The sequence below is a fragment of the Ovis aries genome, chromosome 3 (genome assembly GCF_016772045.2).
Source record: "Ovis aries strain OAR_USU_Benz2616 breed Rambouillet chromosome 3, ARS-UI_Ramb_v3.0, whole genome shotgun sequence".
Classification (NCBI taxonomy): domain Eukaryota; kingdom Metazoa; phylum Chordata; class Mammalia; order Artiodactyla; family Bovidae; genus Ovis; species Ovis aries.
In genome coordinates this window covers 189,809,189-189,831,315 of record NC_056056.1, presented here as the reverse complement: position 1 = coordinate 189,831,315, position 22,127 = coordinate 189,809,189, and the positions used below count along the sequence as shown (strand labels likewise).

The 22,127-nt window shown below is 39.2% G+C and overlaps 1 protein-coding gene across 11 annotated transcripts in view; it reads right to left on the bottom strand.

Moving 5' to 3' along the window:
• Window positions 1-22,127, bottom strand: part of LMNTD1 (lamin tail domain containing 1) — a 507,654-nt gene that overhangs the window by 286,406 nt on the left and 199,121 nt on the right. Inside the window, exon 4 of one of the 11 annotated variants that reach the window (XM_060413311.1) lies at window positions 448-12,438. The exons of the other annotated variants lie outside the window; for them this stretch is intronic. Coding sequence (XP_060269294.1) covers window positions 9,010-9,993 — 984 coding nt within the window. The 5' untranslated portion in view covers window positions 9,994-12,438 and the 3' untranslated portion in view covers window positions 448-9,009. Of the gene's footprint in view, window positions 1-447; window positions 12,439-22,127 lie in introns of those variants that run through there. 11 annotated transcript variants of the gene reach the window in all.

Here is a 22,127-nt window from a genome sequence, read left to right as displayed (position 1 = left end):
TTCAAACAGCTATTTCCAATTCCAGTCCAATACCATAGATTTCTTCTGGTTTTCTCTATTCATCTTTGTACTCCTTCACTGACAGTATGGAACTTAGCTGTCATTATCTTTTGTATAGTTCTTATTTCTTATTTGTACAAATAAATTTGCATATTTCTCATTAATCCCCACTGTGTAGCCAATCTGCCGTGGCTACCACTGCCTCCCTCTTCTACTGGCATAAATGTTCTTCACCCAAAAACCCCAGACCAGGCTGCCACCCCATGTAGATCCCCCACTCTATTTGGGCTGTGACACCATGCTCTAGCCATTCTGGTACAACCTGCCCACCCCAATTCCCAGAAGCCTACTTTGCTCAGCCCAATTTAATGCAATTTGAACAGAACTGTTCAGGAAGAGGGAGAAAGTGAATGTACGGTCCCTGAACATTTGCATCAAGCTATGCAGTTTTTTTTTTTATTTGTGGGTTTATTGAAAAATAATTAGTTCTAAGATAATTCATCGTAAACTATAATAATTTATATTAGACTCAGAGAAAGAGAAACTGATATCATTCTCCATTTTCTAATTGCAACTGGTAAAAATGTCCACTGGATCTCTTAACTTTTCCTATGAAAAGAATCCTTAAAATCACTCGGCAAGACAATTCATTCAGAATATCAGTGATTCTTAAACTCTGATCCTCTCAATAGCTTTCCAAGTGTGGTACTGATATTTTAATTTGTAAAATGAGTAAATGCAGAAGGATTAAACGGCTTTCCCATAGTCTTGGCGTTTAAGAATCTAAATTCAAGTCTTTTGACCTTCAATTCAGTGATTTACTGTCCAAGAAGACTGTTATCTTCCCAATGACACTTCTAGAATAATTGAAGGAGGGAAAGGATTTAAATTGTAATACTATAATAGAACCTCCAGAGTTTTCTAAATCTTCTGCATCATTGTATTTTCTTCTCTCTAATATAAACAATCTAAGTGACATTTACCAAGAACTATTTTATATTCCAATACCCTCATAAGTTCTGGCTATTTTTCTTAGTTCTCATGTCCTTAGCTCGCATGTCCTATTTCCTAGAATGGGAAGCCCAGTCAGATAGGTTAAATGATTTGCTCAAGTTCACAGAGAGTTCTTCTTTCTAACTGCCAGGTCGATGCCCTCATAATCTAAATTGACTTCGCTTAGAAGTGAAAGAAAATTCCTACATATTTCTTCATGTACCCCTCAACCTCTAGGTTATTTATTTCACCCCAGGTGGCTTTCAGTATTTTGTTCTGTCAGCCTGAAGAAACTCTTAATCTCTGATGGCCATACAGTCGAGAGGACAGAAGCCACGTCTACTCCAGTGTGCTATTTGGGTTCCACCTGAATGGTGAGATCTTGCAAAGGTTGTCATTGTTGTGATCCTTACTTTTTGATAATTCACTTCTAACACAAAATAATTCATGCAAAAAAATAAAACAAACCTCACCCTGGTATTGAGGTCAAGCAATGCCTAGAGAATCCCAGGGACAGGGGAGCCTGGTGAGCTGCCGTCTATGGGATTGCACAGACTTGGACACAACTGAAGCGACTTAGCAGCTGCAGCAGCAGTGGGAACCATGTTTTATTTTCTCTGAAACACTGATCACTTAAAAATCAGTAAACAATAAGAAAGTGACACTGGTCACTTCACGTCAGAAAAATGATAAGCTTTATAGGACATTTCAATCGGTGCTGTTGTCGTTTAGTTACTAAATTGTGTCCGACTCTTTGTGATCCCATGGACCAGGTTCCCTGTCCTTCACTATCTTGCAGAGTTTGCTCAAACTCATATCTATTGAGTTGGTGAGGCTATCCAATTATCTCATCCTCTGTCACCCCCTACTCCTTCTGCCCTCAACCTTTCCCAGCATCCAATCAATTAGTGGTTCTCTTTAACTTGATTTGTACAAATTTTATCTAATTTGTTTAAATGTAGAGGAATTCAATATTTCCATAGCTCAAGGGAGCAAAAAGGGCATTTTGTGGGTTCTGAGGTATGGTGATGTATGAGATGGGAGATGCAAAAAGCTAATGATAATTTTTTATTTGATTGGGGGAATCAGGATATAAACATCTTTGGGTTGATCAATCAACTGTTCAGTTCACGCATATATACAAACATGCAAATATTCACATACAAGGGTTAGTTCTAGACGTGTGCTGACATATAACAGTTGGAAAATGCAAAACAAATCTCTCATTTTTAACACTGCAATTTAAAACTAAGAGAAGATACTGTTTAAGTTGGTCTGTATCTAGTATCTATGTTATGCTTTATTCCAAATGTCTAATATTAAGAGGTCTGTTATTCTAATGTTAATGATAGGAAAAGTTTTGAGACTGGGCACCAAGTGCTAAGTGCATTTTACATATGTTCTTTTATTTAATCTTCAAAACTTTCATAGGAGATAAGGACTGCTATTACCCTTGGCATTTATTCAGCAGGGCAAACTGAAGCTTGAAGAGATTAAATGCCCAAGGTCACAGAGCCAGCATGTATGTAACTTAGATTCAAATGCAAGTCCTCTGGCCTCTCAGTTGATTTTTCTCTGCTGTGCCATTCTGCCCTAGCAGAATTGAGCTTCTGTTTTAACACCAAACAACCTGATTCCATTCTGGTCAGCCAAATGCCAAATGTCTTCCCGTTTCTAAGTGGAATAATTTTCACTCTGTATTTTCTAGGGAAGGAATGATGGTGTTGAGGAGAGGGGACGCTACTTTCTGAGAAACTGCTGAGAAATTTTGCAGATTATGTCATGGAAATACAACTTAACCTCAGACCCAAGACAAGTAGGTGAGTCAAGATGGATGTCCTCTAGAAGGAAAGTGTCAGACAAATATTTCGTCCCTTCAATACAGTCATTGTCCTTTGTGGATCCTCTGACCTCAAGAGCTGAACAATTATGTCAGCCAAACAGATACAATGGCAAAGCTCACCATGTGCTAGCTAGCTTTCTCTAAACACTAAAATGAAGATCAAAGTCAGTTTTGAAGTTCAAGAGGAGACGAAGTCATAAAGACAGTCTGAGGGTCTATAAACCTGTGAATGGTGCTGTTTCCTTGGCAGTACTGCTAGATTTTGAGAGGAGAGAATAAAGCGGGAAGTTACTGAGAAAACTGAATACTTAGGCTTCACTTGATTATCCCACAAAATAGCAAACTCCATGAAGGCAGCTAGGATCTATAAGTTTGGGGCTTTTAATGTCTGCCTAAAGCCTTGTTCATGAGGGAGACCTGGGTTTGATCCCTGGGTTGGGAAGATCTCCCTGGGGGAGGGCACGGCAACCCACTCTGATATTCTTGCCTGGAGAATCCCATGAACACAGGAGCCTGGCGGGCTGCAGTCCATGGTGTTACAAAGAGTTGGACATGACTGAGTGACTAAGCACAGCACAGCAAAGTCTTGTTCAGAGTTCAGTTCAGTCGCTCAGTTGTGTCCGACTCTTTGCGACCCCATGAATTGCAGCACGCGGGCCTCCCTGTCCATCACCAACTCCTGGAGTTCACTCAAATTCATGTCCATTGAGTCGGTGATGTCATCCAGCCATCTCATCCTCGGTCGTCCCCTTCTCCTCCTGCCCCCAATCCCTCCCAGCATCAGAGTCTTTTCCAATGAGTCAACTCTTCACATGAGGTGGCCAAAGTATTGGAGTTTCAGCTTTAGCATCATTCAGAGTAGGTACTGTATAAATAATAAATTATCCACATGCCAATCATATTTATTAATGCTGATCTGTTGAACATTTGATGGAGCACCTACTACATGCTTCTAAGTGCTAGAGATATAGAAGTAAATGAACCAAAATCCCAGCTCATATAAAATAAACAAATCAGTCTAAATATATGTTAGGTAGCATAAGTACTAATAAGAAAAATAAAACAGAGCAAGAAGAAAGAGAAAGAAGAAGAATACAGTAAGGTTCTATATAGAGATAAAGTATGATCAAAAAAGATCACAGTCTTGTGATCTCTCACAGACTTGTGATTGCCCTAGTGGTGGGTAGAGCCGAGAAGCACTGGATCGGGAGTTTGGGATTAGCAGATGCAAACTATTTTATATAGGATGGGTAAGCAACAAGGTCTTACTGTATAGCACAGGGAACTATATTCAATATCCTATAATAAACCATAATGGAAAAGGGAAAAAAAAAGAATTCCCAAAGAAAATTTAGTGTCCACATTAAGATACACTGTGTCACATATACACCGAGTTTTGAAGATTCAGCACCAAAAGCTGAAATGGCTCATTAATTTTTATTGAGTACATGTTTAAATGAAACTATTTTGGCTACACTGAGTCAATGAAATGTTATTAAAATTTTTAAAAAGACTTCTCTACTAAGGGGCATTTAAATAAAGAAGTTTAAAGGAATTGAGGGAATCAAAGTGTAGATATGGAATAACAATCTAACCTAATCAGTTAATAATTTTAATTTTCTAATCCCAGTGCTTCCAACTCCCACCTGCTTGAAAGTGCAGTCTCCCTCCTGGAAATATCTAGGAATTACCAGGTACATTGTCATGTCTTCTTGAATAAGACCTGGTAATTGGTTTAATAATGTGCTACATACATGTAATCTCATTTTATCATTTCTGATATTAACTAGTGAGTACACATCCTTTTCTGCCTGTTGGTCAATTTCCTGAAAGGTAAATGGGAAGAGACTTTCCCATTTCCTATAAGAAAGGGAGCTTCTACACTATTGCACATAATTAAAATGAAATTTGAAGCTTCCACTACAGCTGGAACTGTTTCAAGCTGCCCTTAATAAGGTACTATAGAAGTTATAAGTCATATACGTAAGCTTGTGGAAAATTCAAGTATGGGCAACATTCATTGGCTGCCACTGACCAGACTAACTTACAATCAACTGTGCGATTCTCACCACAACGTCACTCTGCGGGTCAGAAATACAAAGCTGTAAGGTGTGAGAGAAGCGGCTGTTCCCTGGGCCATCAAGGGAGTGGCTGACCTGAAGAATCAGTGAACAAGCAGTCAAATTCTCCATACCTTTTCCAGTATTCATGGGTATGAGCAATCTATGACTCAGACCTGGCAAACATTTATTTAGCACTTTCTCTACGCAAGACACCTAAACTAGTAGTATAAAGGGTTTGTAATTTTAAAGTGTAAAACTTCTTATCTCATTGGACCTCTAGCTGCAGCTACTGTCCTTTCACGGAGCTTATTCATGTCATGGATTTCAGAGTGCAAATGTAATGCAAGTGTTGTCTGAACTATGTAAACAATTGTATTTCTAAATCTGGAATGTGGTTGAGACACAGTTGGCTCTTAACCGACTAATTCCCAATTCTCTTCTTTACTCAAATGTCAAATGTTTCCACATTACACTCAATCTATATGAAATTTTATGTTCAACAGCTCCCCCTGCCCCAAGTGGCTTGTTCTTAAGTGCCAGATGTAAATGCATTCAGCTATAAAGAGGATATTTAAAAGTCAGTACAGAAATTAGCACCCGAGATAATTTTGTTCATTTATTTAACTGTTCCAGAAGGACTCTGATCATCTAGGAAGAGTATACTAGAAGGTATTGGATAGGCACACATTATCAGCAACTTATCTCAGTGTTTCTCATTTTCAGATGATGAGCAGATGAGGACAACATTTAAATTTAAAAGCTCTCTCATTTCAATAGTGAGAGGACATGGTTTCCAGGCATTGCCTAGCTGTGGAAAGGTACTTCTGAGGACAAGAGAGCATAGGTAATATTTCACAGCATGGTGATAGAGAAGAACTGGTTTCTGGAGAGGAAAAATGCCACAGGGAAGGCTCAGATGAAGCAGAGACAACACTGTTCTGGTGGTTACACTAACATTCTATGGTAACTCATTGGTTCCGCCTTAATCACGGGTCATTCCAGGGGGTCAAAACCTTGTGTCTGCCTTGTGATACAACAGGGATATTGTGATAAGAAAAAATCAATTTTAAAGTATCTTCTTAGGTGATTATAAATCCAGAAACATTGACTCCAGAAATTATTTTGCAACAGTCAGATACCCTTTCCCCTTAAATTGTAGCTAAAAGCATTTATCATGCCACTTTTAAAATTTTAACAAAGAAAAAGCGCACATTTGCTATAGAGTAAAATTTTTCTAGCACACTAACATGTGAGGGTCTCAGCTTCAAGTAGCACATAAAAATGATATATCAAGACTTTGAATATACAGATGATGCTAGTAAGCCATCAGTGGGAAATAGGTTTTGACTTATTTTTTACTTGGTCACATTGAGATGCATTATGGTATCTTTCCCATCCTTTCTGTGGGACCAATGTGACATATTGGGCTTAATTAGGAAAAGCATATATTATACATGCTTCTATGAACCAAGCCTCATCACATACGCTCCAAAGGAATACTAGTGGTAGGTTGTTAAAATTCACTTGTAAGGAGGAAAATTTATTAGCAGAAGTCTAATAAAGTGTCGAGGGTGACGATGTCTTTAAAATGAAAACAAACTGGGCTTTCTCAACATTTAAAATCTCAGCTCTCCTATTTACTAGCTGTGTGGTTTTGTATAAACGATTTCAAGCTCTGTTTTATCTACAGTTTTAGTTCATGGTATTTATTTCTCATTGTGCTTGAGATAACGTGAACTGAACACAGTGCCCCAAATAGGAAACCCTCAGTAAATGTTAAGTTCCTCTTCCACTGAGGACCTAATTGTTATAATTGTTAACTCAGAATTCCATGTCCAGTCAAGATGGAGTGAAAGGATAAGAATTTACCCTCCTACTTAAAACAACTGTGAAGATGGGCAAAATATATGAAACTACAGGACATCAAGCAACAAAGAACAATGACCTTATAAGGAGGAAAGCAAGTAAAGTGAGGCGGTGTAACTGCTACAGCCTACTGCTTGGAGAACATTTTCTGACTGGTAGCACAGAGGAGAACTGAGGCAGAGTCTGGCAGTTTCCCTGAAATAAGCAGACAGAGCCAGGAACCTGGGAAAGTCAAGGTGGCTGCAGTTCTCAGGGCACAGTACAGAAGAGGAGCTGCTGCTGCTGCTGAGTCGCTTCAGTCGTGTCCGACTCTGTGCAACCCCATAGACGGAAGCCCACCAGGCTCCTCAGTCCATGGGATTTTCCAGGCAAGAGTGCTGGAGTGGGGTGCCATTGCCTTCTCTGACAGAAGAGGAGAGGGCTGCACAAAGACAGAACTCAAAAGAACTGTAGTCCCTCTCAAGAATTCAGTTGAGTACTGATTAGGTGTATGTCTGAGGAAACTATCCACACTGGGATCCAGTAGAAATTATTAGAACAATAACTGAAGCTCAAATAGGGCCAGGACACAGGCTCTAATCCCAATAGCCAAAACGGAAAACCCATGAGACATAATTAGAATATGAATAAGGGTTTTGCCTCAACAGTGTGGGAAAATAATTAGCCCTAGATTAAAAACCAAACTGATTCAGAAATAACACAGGTGGGTAGAACTGATAGACAAAAGCAGTAAATCAATAATTACTATCACATCTCAAATGTTCAAAAAGCTAGCAGAAAAATTGACATGTTAAATACAGATACATAAAATATAAAAATGACAGAAATTGAACTTTTAGAGATGAAATCTATAATACTGAAGTAAAAAATGCCCTGGATGAGATTAAAAACAGGTTAGACATTTCAGAAGAAAAGTTCAGTGTCCTTGAAGTCATAGCCATAAATACCATCCAAAATGAAACACAGATAGATAAATAAAGCCATCAGTGAACTATGGTATTCTTTCAAGTAGCCAAATATATGTATAATTAGAGTCCTCAATGAAGTGGGAGAAAAATATTTGAAGAAATAATTATCAAATGTTTCCAAAGTTGATAAAAATGATAAACATACAAATTTAAATGCTCCAAAAATCTCCTAGCATAATTAATAAGATAACCAAGGTACATCTTAACAAAATTCCTGAGGACCAAATTAGAGAGTAAATCTTAAAAGTTACATGGGGGTGGGGTGGGGTGGGTGATATCATCAGTTCAGTTCAGTTGCTCACTCGTGTCCAACTCTGCGACCCCATGAATCGCAGCACACCAGGCCTCCCTGTCCATCACCATCTCCCGGAGTTCACTCAGAATCACGTCCATGGAGTCCGTGATGCCATCCAGCCATCTCATCCTCTGTCGCCCCCTTCTTCTCCTGCCCCCAATCCCTCCCAGTATCAAAGTTTTTTCCAATAAGTCAACTCTTCGCATGAGGTGGCCAAAGTACTGGAGCTTCAGCTTTAGCATCATTTCTTCCAAAGAAATTCCAGGGTTGATCTCCTTCAGAATGGACTGGTTGGATCTCCTTGCAGTCCAAGAGACTCTCAAGAGTCTTCTCCAGCACCACAGTTCAAAAGCATCAATACGTCGGCACTCAGCCTTCTTCACAGTCCAACTCTCACATCCATACATGACCACAGGAAAAACCACAGCCTTGACTAGACGGATCTTAGTCAGCAAAGTAATGTCTCTGCTTTTGAATATACTATCTAGGTTGGTCATAACTTTTCTTCCAAGGAGTAAGTGAATTTTGATTTCATGGCTGCAGTCACCATCTGCAGTGATTTTGGAGCCCCAAAAAATAAAGTCTGACACTGTTTCCACTGTTTCCCCATCTATTTCCCATGGAGTGATGGGACCGGATGCCATGATCTTCGTTTTCTGAATGTTGAGCTTTAAGCTAACTTTTTCACTCTCCTCTTTCACTTTCATCAAGAGGCTTTTTCGTTCCTCTTCACTTTCTGCCATAAGGGTGGTGTCATCTGCATATCTGAGGTTATTGAGATTTCTCCCAGAAATCTTGATTCCAGCTTGTGTTTCTTCCAGTCCAGCGTTTCTCATGATGTATTCTGCATATAAATTAAATAAGCAGGGTGACAATATACAGCTTTGAAGTACTCCTTTTCTATTTGGAACCAGTCTGTTGTTCCATGTCCAGTTCTAACCGTTGCTTCCTGACCTGCATACAGATTTCTCAAGAGGCAGGTCAGGTGGTCTGTATTCCCATCTCTTTCAGATTTTTCCACAGTTTATTGTGATCCACACAGTCAAAGGCTTTGGCATAGTCAATAAAGCAGAAATAGATGTTTTTCTGGAACTCTCTTGCTTTTTCCATGATCCAGCAGATGTTGGCAATTTGATCTCCGGTTCCTCTGCCTTTTCTAAAACCGGCTTGAACATCAGGGAGTTCACGGTTCACGTATTGCTGAAGTCTGGCTTGTAGAATTTTGAGCATTACTTTACCAGCGTGTGAGATGAGTGCAATTGTGCGGTTGTTTGAGCATTCTTTGGCATTGCCTTTCTTTGGGATTGGAATGAAAACTGACCTTTTCCAGTCCTGTGGCAACTGCTGAGGTTTCCAAATTTGCTGGCATGTTGAGTTCAGTACTTTCACAGCATCATCTTTCAGGATTTGAAACAGCTCCACTGGAATTCCATCACCTCCACTAGCTTTGTTTGTAGTGATGCGTTCTAAGGCCCACTTGACTTCACATTCCAGGATGTCTGGCTCTAGATTAGTGATCACATCATCATGATTATCTGGGTCGTGAAGATCTTTTTTGTACAGTTCTTCCATGTATTCTTGCCACCTCTTCTTAATATCTTTTGCTTCTGTTAGGTCCAGACCATTTCTGTCCTTTATCGAGCCCATCTTTGCATGAAATGTTCTCTTGGTATCTCTAATTTTCTTGACGAGATCTCTAGTCTTTCCCATTCTGTTCTTTTCCTTTATTTCTTTGCATTGATCGCTGAAGAAGGCTTTCTTATCTCTTCTTGCTATTCTTTGGAACTCTGCATTCAGATGCTTATATCTTTCCTTTTTTTCTTTGGTTTTCGCCTCTCTTCTTTTCACAGCTATTTGTAAGGCCTCCCCAGACAGCCATTTTGCTTTTTTTGCATTTCTTTTCCATGGGGATGGTCTTGATCCCTGTCTCTTGTACAATGTCACGAACCTCATTCCATAGTTCATCAGGCACTCTATCCATCAGATCAAGGCCCTTAAATCTATTTCTCAATTCTACTGTAGAATCATAAGGGATTTGATTTAGGTCATACTTGAATGGTCTAGTGGTTTTCCCTACTTTCTTCAATTTAAGTCTGAATTTGGTAATAAGGAGTTCATGATCTGAGCCACAGTCAGCTCCTGGCCTTGTTTTTGTTGAATGTATAGAGCTTCTCCATCTTTGGCTGCAAAGAATATAGTCGATCTGATTTCAGTGTTGACCATCTGGTGATGTCCATGTGTAGAGTCTTCTCTTGTGTTGTTGGAAGAGGGTGTTTGCTATGACCAGTGCATTCTCTTGGCAAAACTCTATTAGTCTTTGCCCTGCTTCATTCCACATTCCAAGGCCAAATTTGCCTGTTACTCCAGGTATTTCCTGACTTCCTACTTTTGTATTCCAGTCCCCTATAATGAAAAGGACATCTTTTTTGGGTGTTTGTTTTAAAAGGTCTTGTAGGTCTTCATAAAACCGTTCAACTTCAGTTTCTTCAGCGTTACTGGTTGGGGCATAGACTTGGATCACTGTGATATTGAATGGTTTGCCTTGGAGACGATACATACAGAGGAACAATGAAAACAGTGACTGATTTCTCACTGAAACAATGCAAGCTATAAGGAACTGAAGCAACATCTTTAAAGGACTAAATTTAAAAAAAAAAAAAACAGAGTTGTCAACATATGAACTTTCACCCAATGAAAATATCTTAAAGATGAAATAACACTTTTTCATACAAATAAAAGAAAAAATAATAATCAGATAACATAACTACAAAACGTGTTAAAGTAAATCCTTCAAGCAGAATGAAATGATATCTGATAAAAACTTGGACCTGCAAAAGAGAATAAAGAAGACCAGAAATGGTAAGTAACTACCCTGATAAATATTTTTTAAAGAATATATTATTTAAATCTCTTTAAAAGGTAATTAATAGATTGAGTCGAAATACTAATAAGACATTGTGGTGATTATAACATACATAGAGTATAATGTATGAGAACAACACAATGACTGGGAGGGGACAATGGAGGTAATGTTTTAGAAGGACGTTATACTTGAAATATACAAGTCTTGAAGTTAAACTGTGATAAGTTAAAGATGAATGCTATAATCCTAAAGCAACAACTAAACTAATGCAAAAAGTTAGCTATAGCTAATACACTAACAAAGGAGATGATGTGAAATCCAAAACAAAACAACTCAATCTAAAACTATCAGTGAGAAAGAGAGAAAATACAATCAATACATAGGGTAAATAGAAAATAAATAGCATGATAGGTTAAAATAATCCCATTGAATATAAAAGATCTGAAACATTAATTAAAGACAGAGCTTGTTAGATTGGGTAAAATAAAGCCAAGTATATAGTTTGGTATAAAAGCTACAAATGAGTTAAATGTAAAGGATACAAATCTATGTAGACTGCCAGTGTGAATCAGAAAGCTGGAGTGACTCCATTAATATCAGAGCAAACATTACCATGGATAGAGAAGCATTTCATAATGATAAAGGGGGTCAGTCCATCAGGAGGCCAATAATCCTTAACATTTAGACACCTAACAATGGAGCTTCAGCACATGTGAAGCAAAATGGATATAACTTAAAGGAGAAATAAACAAATCTACAATTACAGTCTGATATCATTTATTATCTCTTGAGTTTCCTGTGGGCTAAATAGGTGGGAAACTGATTTTTTAGATTAATTACTTATTTATTAATTTCGGTTGCACTGAGTCTTCACTGCTATACGTGGGATTTCTCGAGCTGCGGGGAGCAGGGGTATGTCGTGGTGTGAGCGCCTCTCATTGCTGTGGCTTCTCCTGTTACGGCGCATAGGCTCCAGGTGCACAGGCTTCAGTAGTTACAGCATGCAGGCTCGGTAGTTGTGCGCAAGCTTAACTGCTCCATGCTCTGTGGATCTTCCCAGTTCAGTTCAGTTCAGTCGCTCAGCCGTGTCCGACTCTTTGCGACCCCATGAATCGCAGCACGCCAGGCCTCCCTGTCCATCACCAACTCTCGGAGTTCACTCAGACTCACGTCCATCGAGTCAGTGATGCCATCCAGCCATCTCATCCTCTGTCGTCCCCTTTTCCTCCTGCCCCCCAGACTAGGGATCAAACCCACGTCCCCTGCATTGGCAAGCAGATTCTCATTCACTGTACCACTAGGGAAGTCCTGGGCAACTGATTTCTAACAAACGTGTAAAGGCAATCCAGTGGAGAAAGGGGAGCCTCTGAAATGAATGATGGCGGCACAACTGAACACCCACGTGCGAAACCCAAAATCAAACGAAAACTCCCATCCATTCCTTACAATTCAATAAATACAAAACCAGAAGCACAATTCATAAAAGGAAAAACAAGTTGATAGATGAGACATCACCAAAACTGAAAGCTTCCACTCTTTGAAAGACACTGTTAAGAGAGAATGAAAAGATAAGTCACAGACTGAGTGAAAATATCTTTACTTCATGTCTCTAACAAAGAACTCATATACCAAATATATAAGGAACTTTCTAATCTCCATAGTAAGAAAACAACACAATTTTTTTCAGTGGGAAAAAGATATGAATAGCCTTTCATCAGAGATCTACGAAATGGCAAATAAGCCCATGAAAAATTGCTCAGTGTCTATAGGCACTAAGGAATGTAAATATAAAAAAATCAGATACTACTACACATCTATTAAAATGGTTAAAATTAGCAAGTCTGAGCATCCCAAGTACTGACAAAGAATTTGTATACCTTGCTTATGAGACTATAACATGGTTCAATGACTTTGAGAAACAGTTCAAGAATTAAGCATGAACCTACTATATAATTCAGCTTTTCCATTTCTACATATTAAGGGAAAGGAAAACATATGTCTATACAAAGACTTGCACAAAAATGTGCATAGCAACTTTTATAATAGCCAAACACCAGAAATAATCCAAATGTTCACTAACGGATCAATGGATTAAAAAATGCTGGAGTAGCCATGAAATAAAATACATTCAATAATGAACAAAATGAACTATACATGGAACAACATGGATGAATCTTAAAATATTTATGCTGGGTTAAAGAAGCCAGGAAAAATAAAGGGTACTTACTATGTGTTAGTCAATTTGGCTGCATAATGAATTACCATGGACTGTGTAGCTTAAGCAGCAAACATTTATTTTTCCCAGCCCTGGAGGCTACCAAGTCCAACATAAAGTCACAGGGATGGTTGCATTCTGGAGAGATCGCTCTTCCTTCTTCACAGCAGAAGACTTCTCGCTTTGTCTTCACATGGTAGAAGTTAGGGATTTCTCTGTGGCCTCTTTTTTAAGGTACTAATATTCACCAGGGCTCTGCCCTCATGTCTGAATACCTCCCAACGTTCTCATCTCCTAACACCATCATCTTTGGGGGATAGGATTTCAAAGTATGAATGTGGCATGGAGCTGGGGTGCATGAACATTCAATAGCATATTGTAGGTTTACTTTAACACAGCTGTAAAAATTAGTTGGGCCCAATTTATTTATCTCTCCAGTAGCTCAGTGGTAAAGAATCCACTTGCAATGCAGGAGATGCAGGAGACGTGGATTTCATCCCTGGCTTGGGAAGATCCCCTGAAGGAAAAAATGGCAACCCCCTCCAGTATTCTTGCCTGGGAAATCCCATGAACAGAGGAGCCTGGTAGGTAACAGTACACAGAGTTGGACATGACTGAGCGACTGAGCATACGCACAATTTATTTAAAATAAAGCATTTTTTAAGTGCCTTATGAGGACTTTGGTAAGTACATTTTTCAGAACTAACATCCTTTGGATTTTAATAGGTTTTACTCAAAAATGGTATTCTGTGGTTTAACAATTGAAAAAGTTTGAACTAACCACAGCTAATTGATTTCTTTTGGGCAGCACTTCTGGGAGATTTTATTATGTAAATATGCATTAGGAATTTTCAATAGAGGAATATTATTCAGTATTTTCCTAAATAATTTGACCATAGAAACTTTCTTCCAAGACCATCTTGTAGGACTAACACTTTTAATTTGGAAAATTCTGGCATAAAAACATTGTGATGATTCAAATACAGTTGCTATAGTAAGAACTTCAAACTCTTTTCTCATGAACTATTACAATTTATGATTAGATAATATGACCCTCACTAAAAGCAAACATTAGAGCAGATTTTAGAAAGACTCTTAAAAACTTGTTTGCTAATTGAATAGTTAATTGCCTCCAAGGGAGGCTATACATGAGATCCTTTTACTTACTTTTTAATTAATACTTAATTTTTTAAAGCGGTTTTAGGTTTTTAGAAAATTTAGATGAAAAGTACAGAAAGTTTCCCTATCTCCCCATCCTTTTCCAGGCTTCCCTATTACTAACATATTGCATTGCCTGTTACATTTTTTATAACCCATGAACCAATACTAATACATTACTATCAACTAAAGTACATATATTACATTAGGATTCACTCTTTGTGTTGCTACTTTCCCTGGTAGCTCAGCTGGTAAAGAATTTGCCTGCAATGCAGGAGACCGTGGTTCAATTCCTGGGGCAGGAAGATCCACTGGAAAAGGGATAGGCTGCCCACTCCAGTATTCTTGGGCTTCCCTGGTGGCTCAGTTGGTAGAGAATCCTCCAGCAATGTGGGAGACCTGGATTCAAACCCTGGGTTGGGAATATCCCCTGGAGAAGGAAACAGTTACCCACTCCAGTATTCTTGCCTGGAGAATTCAATGGACATGGGAGCCTGGCAGGCTATAGCCCATGGGGTCACAAAGAGCTGGACACAATTGAGCGACTTTCACTTTGAGTTGTACATTCCACGGGTTTGGACAAATGTATAAAGACATGTGTCCACCATTTACAGTTTCATATAGAAGAGTTTCACTGCCCTAAGAGTCCCTGTGCCCCACCTACTCATCTCAACCTTCCCCTATCCCTGCCAAGCATGCATTTTTTTACAGTCTGTAGTTTTGCCATTCCCGTGAAGCGATACCCCACGTCCAAGGTAAGAAAAGCACAAGTTAGATGGTAGGTGTTGCGAGAGGGCATCAGAGGGCAGACACACTGAAACCATATTCACAGAAAACTAGCCAATCTGATTACATGGACCACAGCCTTGTCTAACTCAATGAAACTAAGCCATGCCCTGTGGGGCCACCCAAGATGGACGGTTCATGGTGGAGAGGTCTGACAGAATGTGGTCCACTGGAGAAGGGAATGGCAAACCACTTCAGTATTCTTGCCTTGAGAACCCCATGAATAGTATGGAAAGGTAAAATGATAGGATACTGAAAGAGGAACTCCCCAGGTCAGTAGGTGCCCAATATGCTACTGGAGATCAGTGGAGAAATAACTCCAAAAAGAATGAAGGGATGAAGCCAAGCAAAAACAACACCCAGCTGTGGATGTGACTGGTGATAGAAGCAAGGTTCGATGCTATAAAGAGCAATATTGCATAGGAACCTGGAATGTTAGGTCCATCAATCAAGGCAAATTGGAAGTGGTCCAACAGGAGATGGCAAGAGTCAGGAATCAGCGAACTAAAATGAACTGGAATGGGTGAATTTAACTCAGATGACCGTTATATCTACTACTGTGGGCAGGAATCCCTTAGAAGAAATGGAGTAGGCATCATGGTCAACAAAAGAGTCCGAAATGCAGTACTTGGGTGCAATCTCAAAAACGACAGAATGAACTCTGTTTGTTTCCAAGGCAAACCATTCAATATCACCGTGATCCAAGTCTATGCCCCAACCAGTAATGCTGAAGAAGCTGAAGTTGAATGGTTCTATGAAGACCTACAAGACCCTTTAGAACTAACACCCAAAAAAGATGTTCTTTTCATTATAGGGGACTGGAATGCAAAAGTAGGAAGTCAAGAAACACCTGGAGTAACAGGCAAATTTGGCCTTGGAATGTGGAATGAAGCAGGGCAAAGACTAATAGAGTTTTGCCAAGAGAACACACTGGTCATAGCAAACACCCTCTTCCAACAACACAAGAGAAGACTCTACACATGGACATCACCAGATGGTCAACACCAAAATCAGACTGATTATATTCTTTGCAGCCAAAAATGGAGACGCTCTATACAATCAGCAAAAACAAGACCAGGAGCTGACTGTGGCTCATATCATGAACTCCTTATTGCCAAATTCAGACTTAAATTGAAGAAAGTGGGAAAAACCACTAGACTATTCAGGTATGACCTCAATCAAATCCCTTATGATTATACACTGGAAGTGAGAAATAGATTTAAGGGACTAGGTCTGATAGACAGAGTGCCTGATGAACTATGGACAGAGGTTTGTGATTTTGTACAGGAGACAGGGATCAAGACCATCCCCATGGAAAAGAAATGCAAAAAAAGCAAAATGGCTGTCTGGGGAGGCCTTACAAATAGCTGTGAAAAGAAGAGAAGTGAAAAGCAAAGGAGAAAAGGAAAGATATAAGCATCTGAATGCAGAGTTCCAAAGAATAGCAAGGAGAGATAAGAAAGCCTTCCTCAGTGATCAGTGCAAAGAAATAGAGTAAAACAACAGACTGGGAAAGACTAGAGATCTCTTCAAGAAAATTAGAGATACCAAGGGAACATTTCATGCAAAGATGGGCTCGATAAAGGACAGAAATGGTCTGGACCTAACAGAAGCAGAAGATATTAAGAAGAAGTGGCAAGAATACACAGAAGAATTGTACAAAAAAGATCTTCATGACCAAGATAATCATGATGGTGTGATCACTCACCTAGAGCCAGACATCCTGGAATGTGAAGTCAAGTGGGCCTTAGGAAGCATCACTACAAACAAAGCTAGTGGAGGGATGGAATTCCAGTTGAGCTATTTAAACTTCTGAAAGATAATGCTGTGAAAGTACTGAACTCAACATGCCAGCAAATTTGGAAACCTCAGCAGTGGCCACAGGACTGGAAAAGGTCAGTTTTCATTCCAATCCCAAAGAAAGGCAATGCCAAAGAATGCTCAAACGACCGAACAATTGCACTCATCTCACATGCTAGTAAAGTAATGCTCAAAATTCTACAAGCCAGGCTTCACCAATACATGTACCCTGAACTTCCACATGTTCAAGGTGGTTTTAGAAAAGGCAGAGGAACCAGAGATCAAATTGCCAACATGCACTGGATCATCAAAAAAGCAGAGAGTTCCATAAAAACATCTGTTTCTGCTTTGTTGACTATGCCAAAGCCTTTGACTGTGTGGATCACAATAAACTGTGGAAAATTCTGAAAGAGATGGGAATACCAGACTCCCTGTTCTGCCTCTTGAGAAACCTATATGCCGGTCAGGAAGCAACAGTTAGAACTGGATATGGAACAACAGACTGGTTCCAAATAGGAAAAGGAGTACTTCAAAGCTGTATATTGTCACCTTGCTTATTTAAGTTATATGCAGAGTACATCATGAGAAACGCTGGGCTGGAAGCACAAGCGGAATCAAGATTTCTGGGAGAAATCTCAATAACCTCAGATATGCAGATGACACCACCCTTATGGCAGAAAGTGAAGAGGAACTAAAAAACATCTTGATGAAAGTGAAAGTGGAGAGTGAAAAAGTTGGCTTAAAGCTCAACATTCAGAAAACGAAGATCATGGCATCCAGTCCCATCACTTCATGGGAAATAGATGGGAAACAGTGGAAACAGTGTCAGACTTTATTTTGGGGGGCTCCAAAATCACTGCAGATGGTGATTGCAGCCATGAAATTAAAAGACACTTACTCCTTGGAAGGAAAGTTATGACCAACCTAGATAGCATGTTCAAAAGCAGAGACATTACTCTGTCAACAAAGGTCCGTCTAGTCAAGGCTATGGTTTTCCTGTGGTCATGTATGGATGTGAGAGTTGGACTGTGAATGAAGCTGAGCACTGAAGAATTGATGCTTTTGAACTGTGGTGTGGGGGAAGACTCTTGAGAGTCCCTTGGACTACAAGGAGATCCAACCAGTCCATCCTAAAGGCGACCAGTCCTGGGTGTTCACTGGAAGGAATGATGCTGAAGCTGAAACTCCAGTACTTTGGCCACCTCATGTGAAGAGTTGACTCATTGGAAAAGACCCTGATGCTGGGAGGGATTAGGGGCAGGAGGAGAAGGGGATGACAGAGGATGAGATGGCTGGATGGCATCACCGACTCAATGGACATGAGTCTGAGTGAACTCCGGGAGATGGTGATGGACAGGGAGGCCTGGCATGCTGCAGTTCATGGGGTCGCAAAGAGTCGGACACGACTGAGTGACTGAACTGAAATGAATGTCATATGTTTGGAATCACACATGTAATAAACTTTTTAGATTGATTTCTTTCACTTAGCAATGTACAGTTAGGTTTCTTCCATGTCTTTTCATGACTTAATAGCTCTTTTCTTTTTATTGTTAATGGTATTCCATTGTCTAGATGTACTACAATTTGTGTATCCATCCATTTATTGAAGGATATCTCTGTAACTTTCAAGTTTTAGCGATCATGGATAAAACTGCGATAGAACTGCTAGGTTTTTGTGTGGACAGGTCTTTAATTCTTTGGGTAATTACCAAAGAGTGCAATTGCTAGATCTTATGATAAAAGCGCAAGTTCAGGTCTAAGAAACTGACATATTGTCTTCCAAAGTGTCTGTACCCTTTTGTATTCCCATCAGGAATGAATGAGAGTTCTTCGACATGTCCTCATTAGCATTTGGTGCTGTCAGTATTCTGGATTTTGGCCATTCTAATAGTGTATATACTAGTATCTCATTGTTATTTTAATTTGCATTTCCCTGATAACCTATGATGTAGAGCATATTTTCATAGGCTACTTTGCCATCTATATTTTCTTTGGTGAGGGGTTTCTTCAGATCTTTTGCCCATCTTTGAATCTGGTTGTTTTCTTATTTCTTATAATGAGTTTTAAGATTTCTTTGGATATTTTGGATACCAGTCCTTTGTCAGATATGTGTTTTGCCAGTTTTTTTAAAGCAGTCATTACTTGTCTTTTCATTCTCTTAACAGTGACTTTCACAAAATGGAAATTTTGTTTTATTTTTTTAATGAAGTCCAACTTGTCGACTTTTTTTCTTTCACAAATTTTGCCTTTTGTGTTGTATCTAAAAAGTCATCGCCAGATCCAAGGTCATTATATTTTTTTTCTATGCTCTCTTCAAGGAGTTATATAGTTTTGTGTTTCAACATTTAGGTCTAAGATCCATTTTGAGTTAGGTTTTGTGAAAGGTGTAAGGTCTGTGTTGAGTTCCACTCCTTTGCACATAGATATTCAGTTATTCCAGTACCATTTATTGAGAAACCTATCTTTGCTATAATGTATTATCTTTGCTCCTTTGTCAAAGAAAATTGAAAGTGTTAGTCACTCAGTTGTGTTGCTCTTTTCGATCCCATGGACTGTAGCCCATCAGGCTCCTTTGTCCATGGAATTCTCCAGGCAAGAATACTGGAGTGGGTAGCCACTCCCTTCTCCAGGGGATCTTCCTGATCTAGGGACTGAATCAGGATATCCTGCATTGCAGGCAGTTTCTTTATCATCTGAGCCACCAGGGAAGCCCTTGTCAAAGGTCAGTTGGTGATATTTGTGTGGGTCTCTTTATAGGCTCTCTCCTCTGTTCCACTGATTTATTTGTCTATGCTTTCGTCAATACCATATCATCTTGATTACTGTAACTTTATAATAGATTTTGAAGTCAGGTAGTATCATTCCCCAACTCTGTTCCTCTCCAATATTCTGTTGGCTACTCTGGGTCTTTTGCCTTTCTGTATTAAATTTAGAGTAAGTTTGTCAATATTTACAAAGTAACCTTCTAAGATTTTGAGTGGGATTGCATTGAACTTGTAGATGAAGTCAGGAAGCACTGATTACCTTGATGATATTGAGTCTTTATCCATATATTTCTTTTTTTTTTAAATTTTACTTTACAATACTGTATTGGTTTTGCCATACATTGACATGAATCCGCCATGGGTGTACATGAGTTCCCAATCCTGAACCCCCCTCCCACCACCCTCCGCATATCATCTCTCTGGGTCATCCCAGTGCACCAGCCCCAAGCATCCTGTATCCTGTATTGAACATAGACTGGCGATTCATTTCTTACATGATAGTATACATGTTTCAATGCCATTCTCCCAAATCATGCCACCCTCTCCCTCTCCCACAGAGTCCAAAAGACTGTTCTATACATCTGTGTCTCTTTTGCTGTCTCACATACAGGGTTATCATTATCATCTTTCTAAATTCCATATATATGTGTCAGTATACTGTATTGGTGTTTTTCTTTCTGGCTTACTTCACTCTGTATAATCGGCTCCAGTTTCATCCACCTCATCAGAACAGATTCAAATGTATTCTTTCTTTAATTAATAAAACTCAAAGTCATAACTTCCTTCTCGTAGCTTTTATCATCTTAGAGTCCTTCTTTCTTTCTCCTAAGACCATTTATTATGTCCTTCCCCCCCCACCTCCAATTTTCCTTTTTGCACTCTAAAACATGATTTCTGCCCAGAGCTTATAACCTAGAGAAATGAGAAACTCGGAGATAAGATGGAAAGGAATGTTGTGGAGTGAAAAATATGCCCTTCATCATCTATACAAAGCCTTAGCACCACGCACAGTGTTTTGCCAAGGCACTTCATCAATATTTGTTAAATATGACTTGCAAATATAGTATCTTAAACATCTATCAGTAGTAAAGTAGCAGAGTCAATTGTGACATGAATAGAACTTCTTTGAACTAGTCTTGTTTCTAGGTATGTTTAGATTATTGACAACTCCGTATACATCTATTTCTATAAGAATTAATACAAAGTACGCTATTATACGGGCTTCCATGCTGGCTCAGCAGTAAAGAACCAGCCTGCTAATGCAGGAGATGTAAGAGATGCAGGTTCCATCCCTGGGTTGGGAAGTTCTCCTGCAGGAGGACACAGCAACCCACTCCAGTATTCTTGCCTAGAGAATCCCATGGACAGAGGAGCTTGGCAGGCTACAGTCCATAGAGTTGCACAGAGTGGGACATGACTGAAGCGACTTAGCACGGATGCTATTATATGGGTTTTCCTGGTGGCTTAAATGGTAAAGAATCTGCCTGAAGTGCAGGAGAACCAGGTTCAATTCCTGGACGAGAACATCCCCTGGAGAAGGGAATGGCTACCCACTCTAGTATTCTTGCCTGGAAAATTCCACGGACAGAGGAGCTTGGCAGGCTACAGTCCATGGGGTCGCAAAGAGTCCGACATGACTGAGCAGCTAACACTTTCACTTTTCATTTTTTTCATGCTATTGTATGTTCCATCAAAAATACAAATATTCTTTCTAGAAAACATCTATCCTTAAATATAGCAATCAACAGCAAAAATATATTCCACGAGGCACATTTCTCCATCTATTTCAATTCTTGAGATTATCATTCACAAAATGATTTTTTGACAACAGCACTACACTGTGATATCTGTGTGTGGATCTGTGACTCAAAGATTGGATTTTCTTCTCACCAAAGGAGTTTTTGATGACATCTCTTAAAACTGTGAAATAATTTTCTCATTTTAACTAATTATTTTTCTCTTTAATGTACTAGGAATCCACTGTTTTCTCCTATTGATTCTTAAAATTTGGCTGGCCAAGAAAACATACTTGCAAAAAAAATCTTGAAGAAAATTTGGAAGTAGGGAGGAAGGAAAGCAAAACAGAAAAGGGCTTGCCAGCACTGAAAAAATTATGCCAGTCTTTTAGCAGGCATATATATTGAGTTAATAACAATAATACCATTTTACAATTATAAACTTTGTTTTCCAAAGCACTTTCACAGATGTAATCCTGCCTAATTGTCACATGAAACCTGTTAAGGAGAGACCAAATGGCTTGCCCAAGATGAAAGCAGCAAGATGCTACCTCAAAACCAATTCTCATTGCTTTCTGTTTGTTTGGGGGTTTTTTGTTTGTTTGTTTGTTTGTTTTTACCATTTCTGAGCTTTCAAGTGATTTAGTCATCACAAAATTATACATCTAGTAGATGAGAAATACATTTTAAGGTTCTAGATGAAAATCTAAAGTTTGAATTTTTTCTTGTATTATTTTATCTCCTCTGGCAAAAAGGAAAGTTCTGCTTTTATTTTC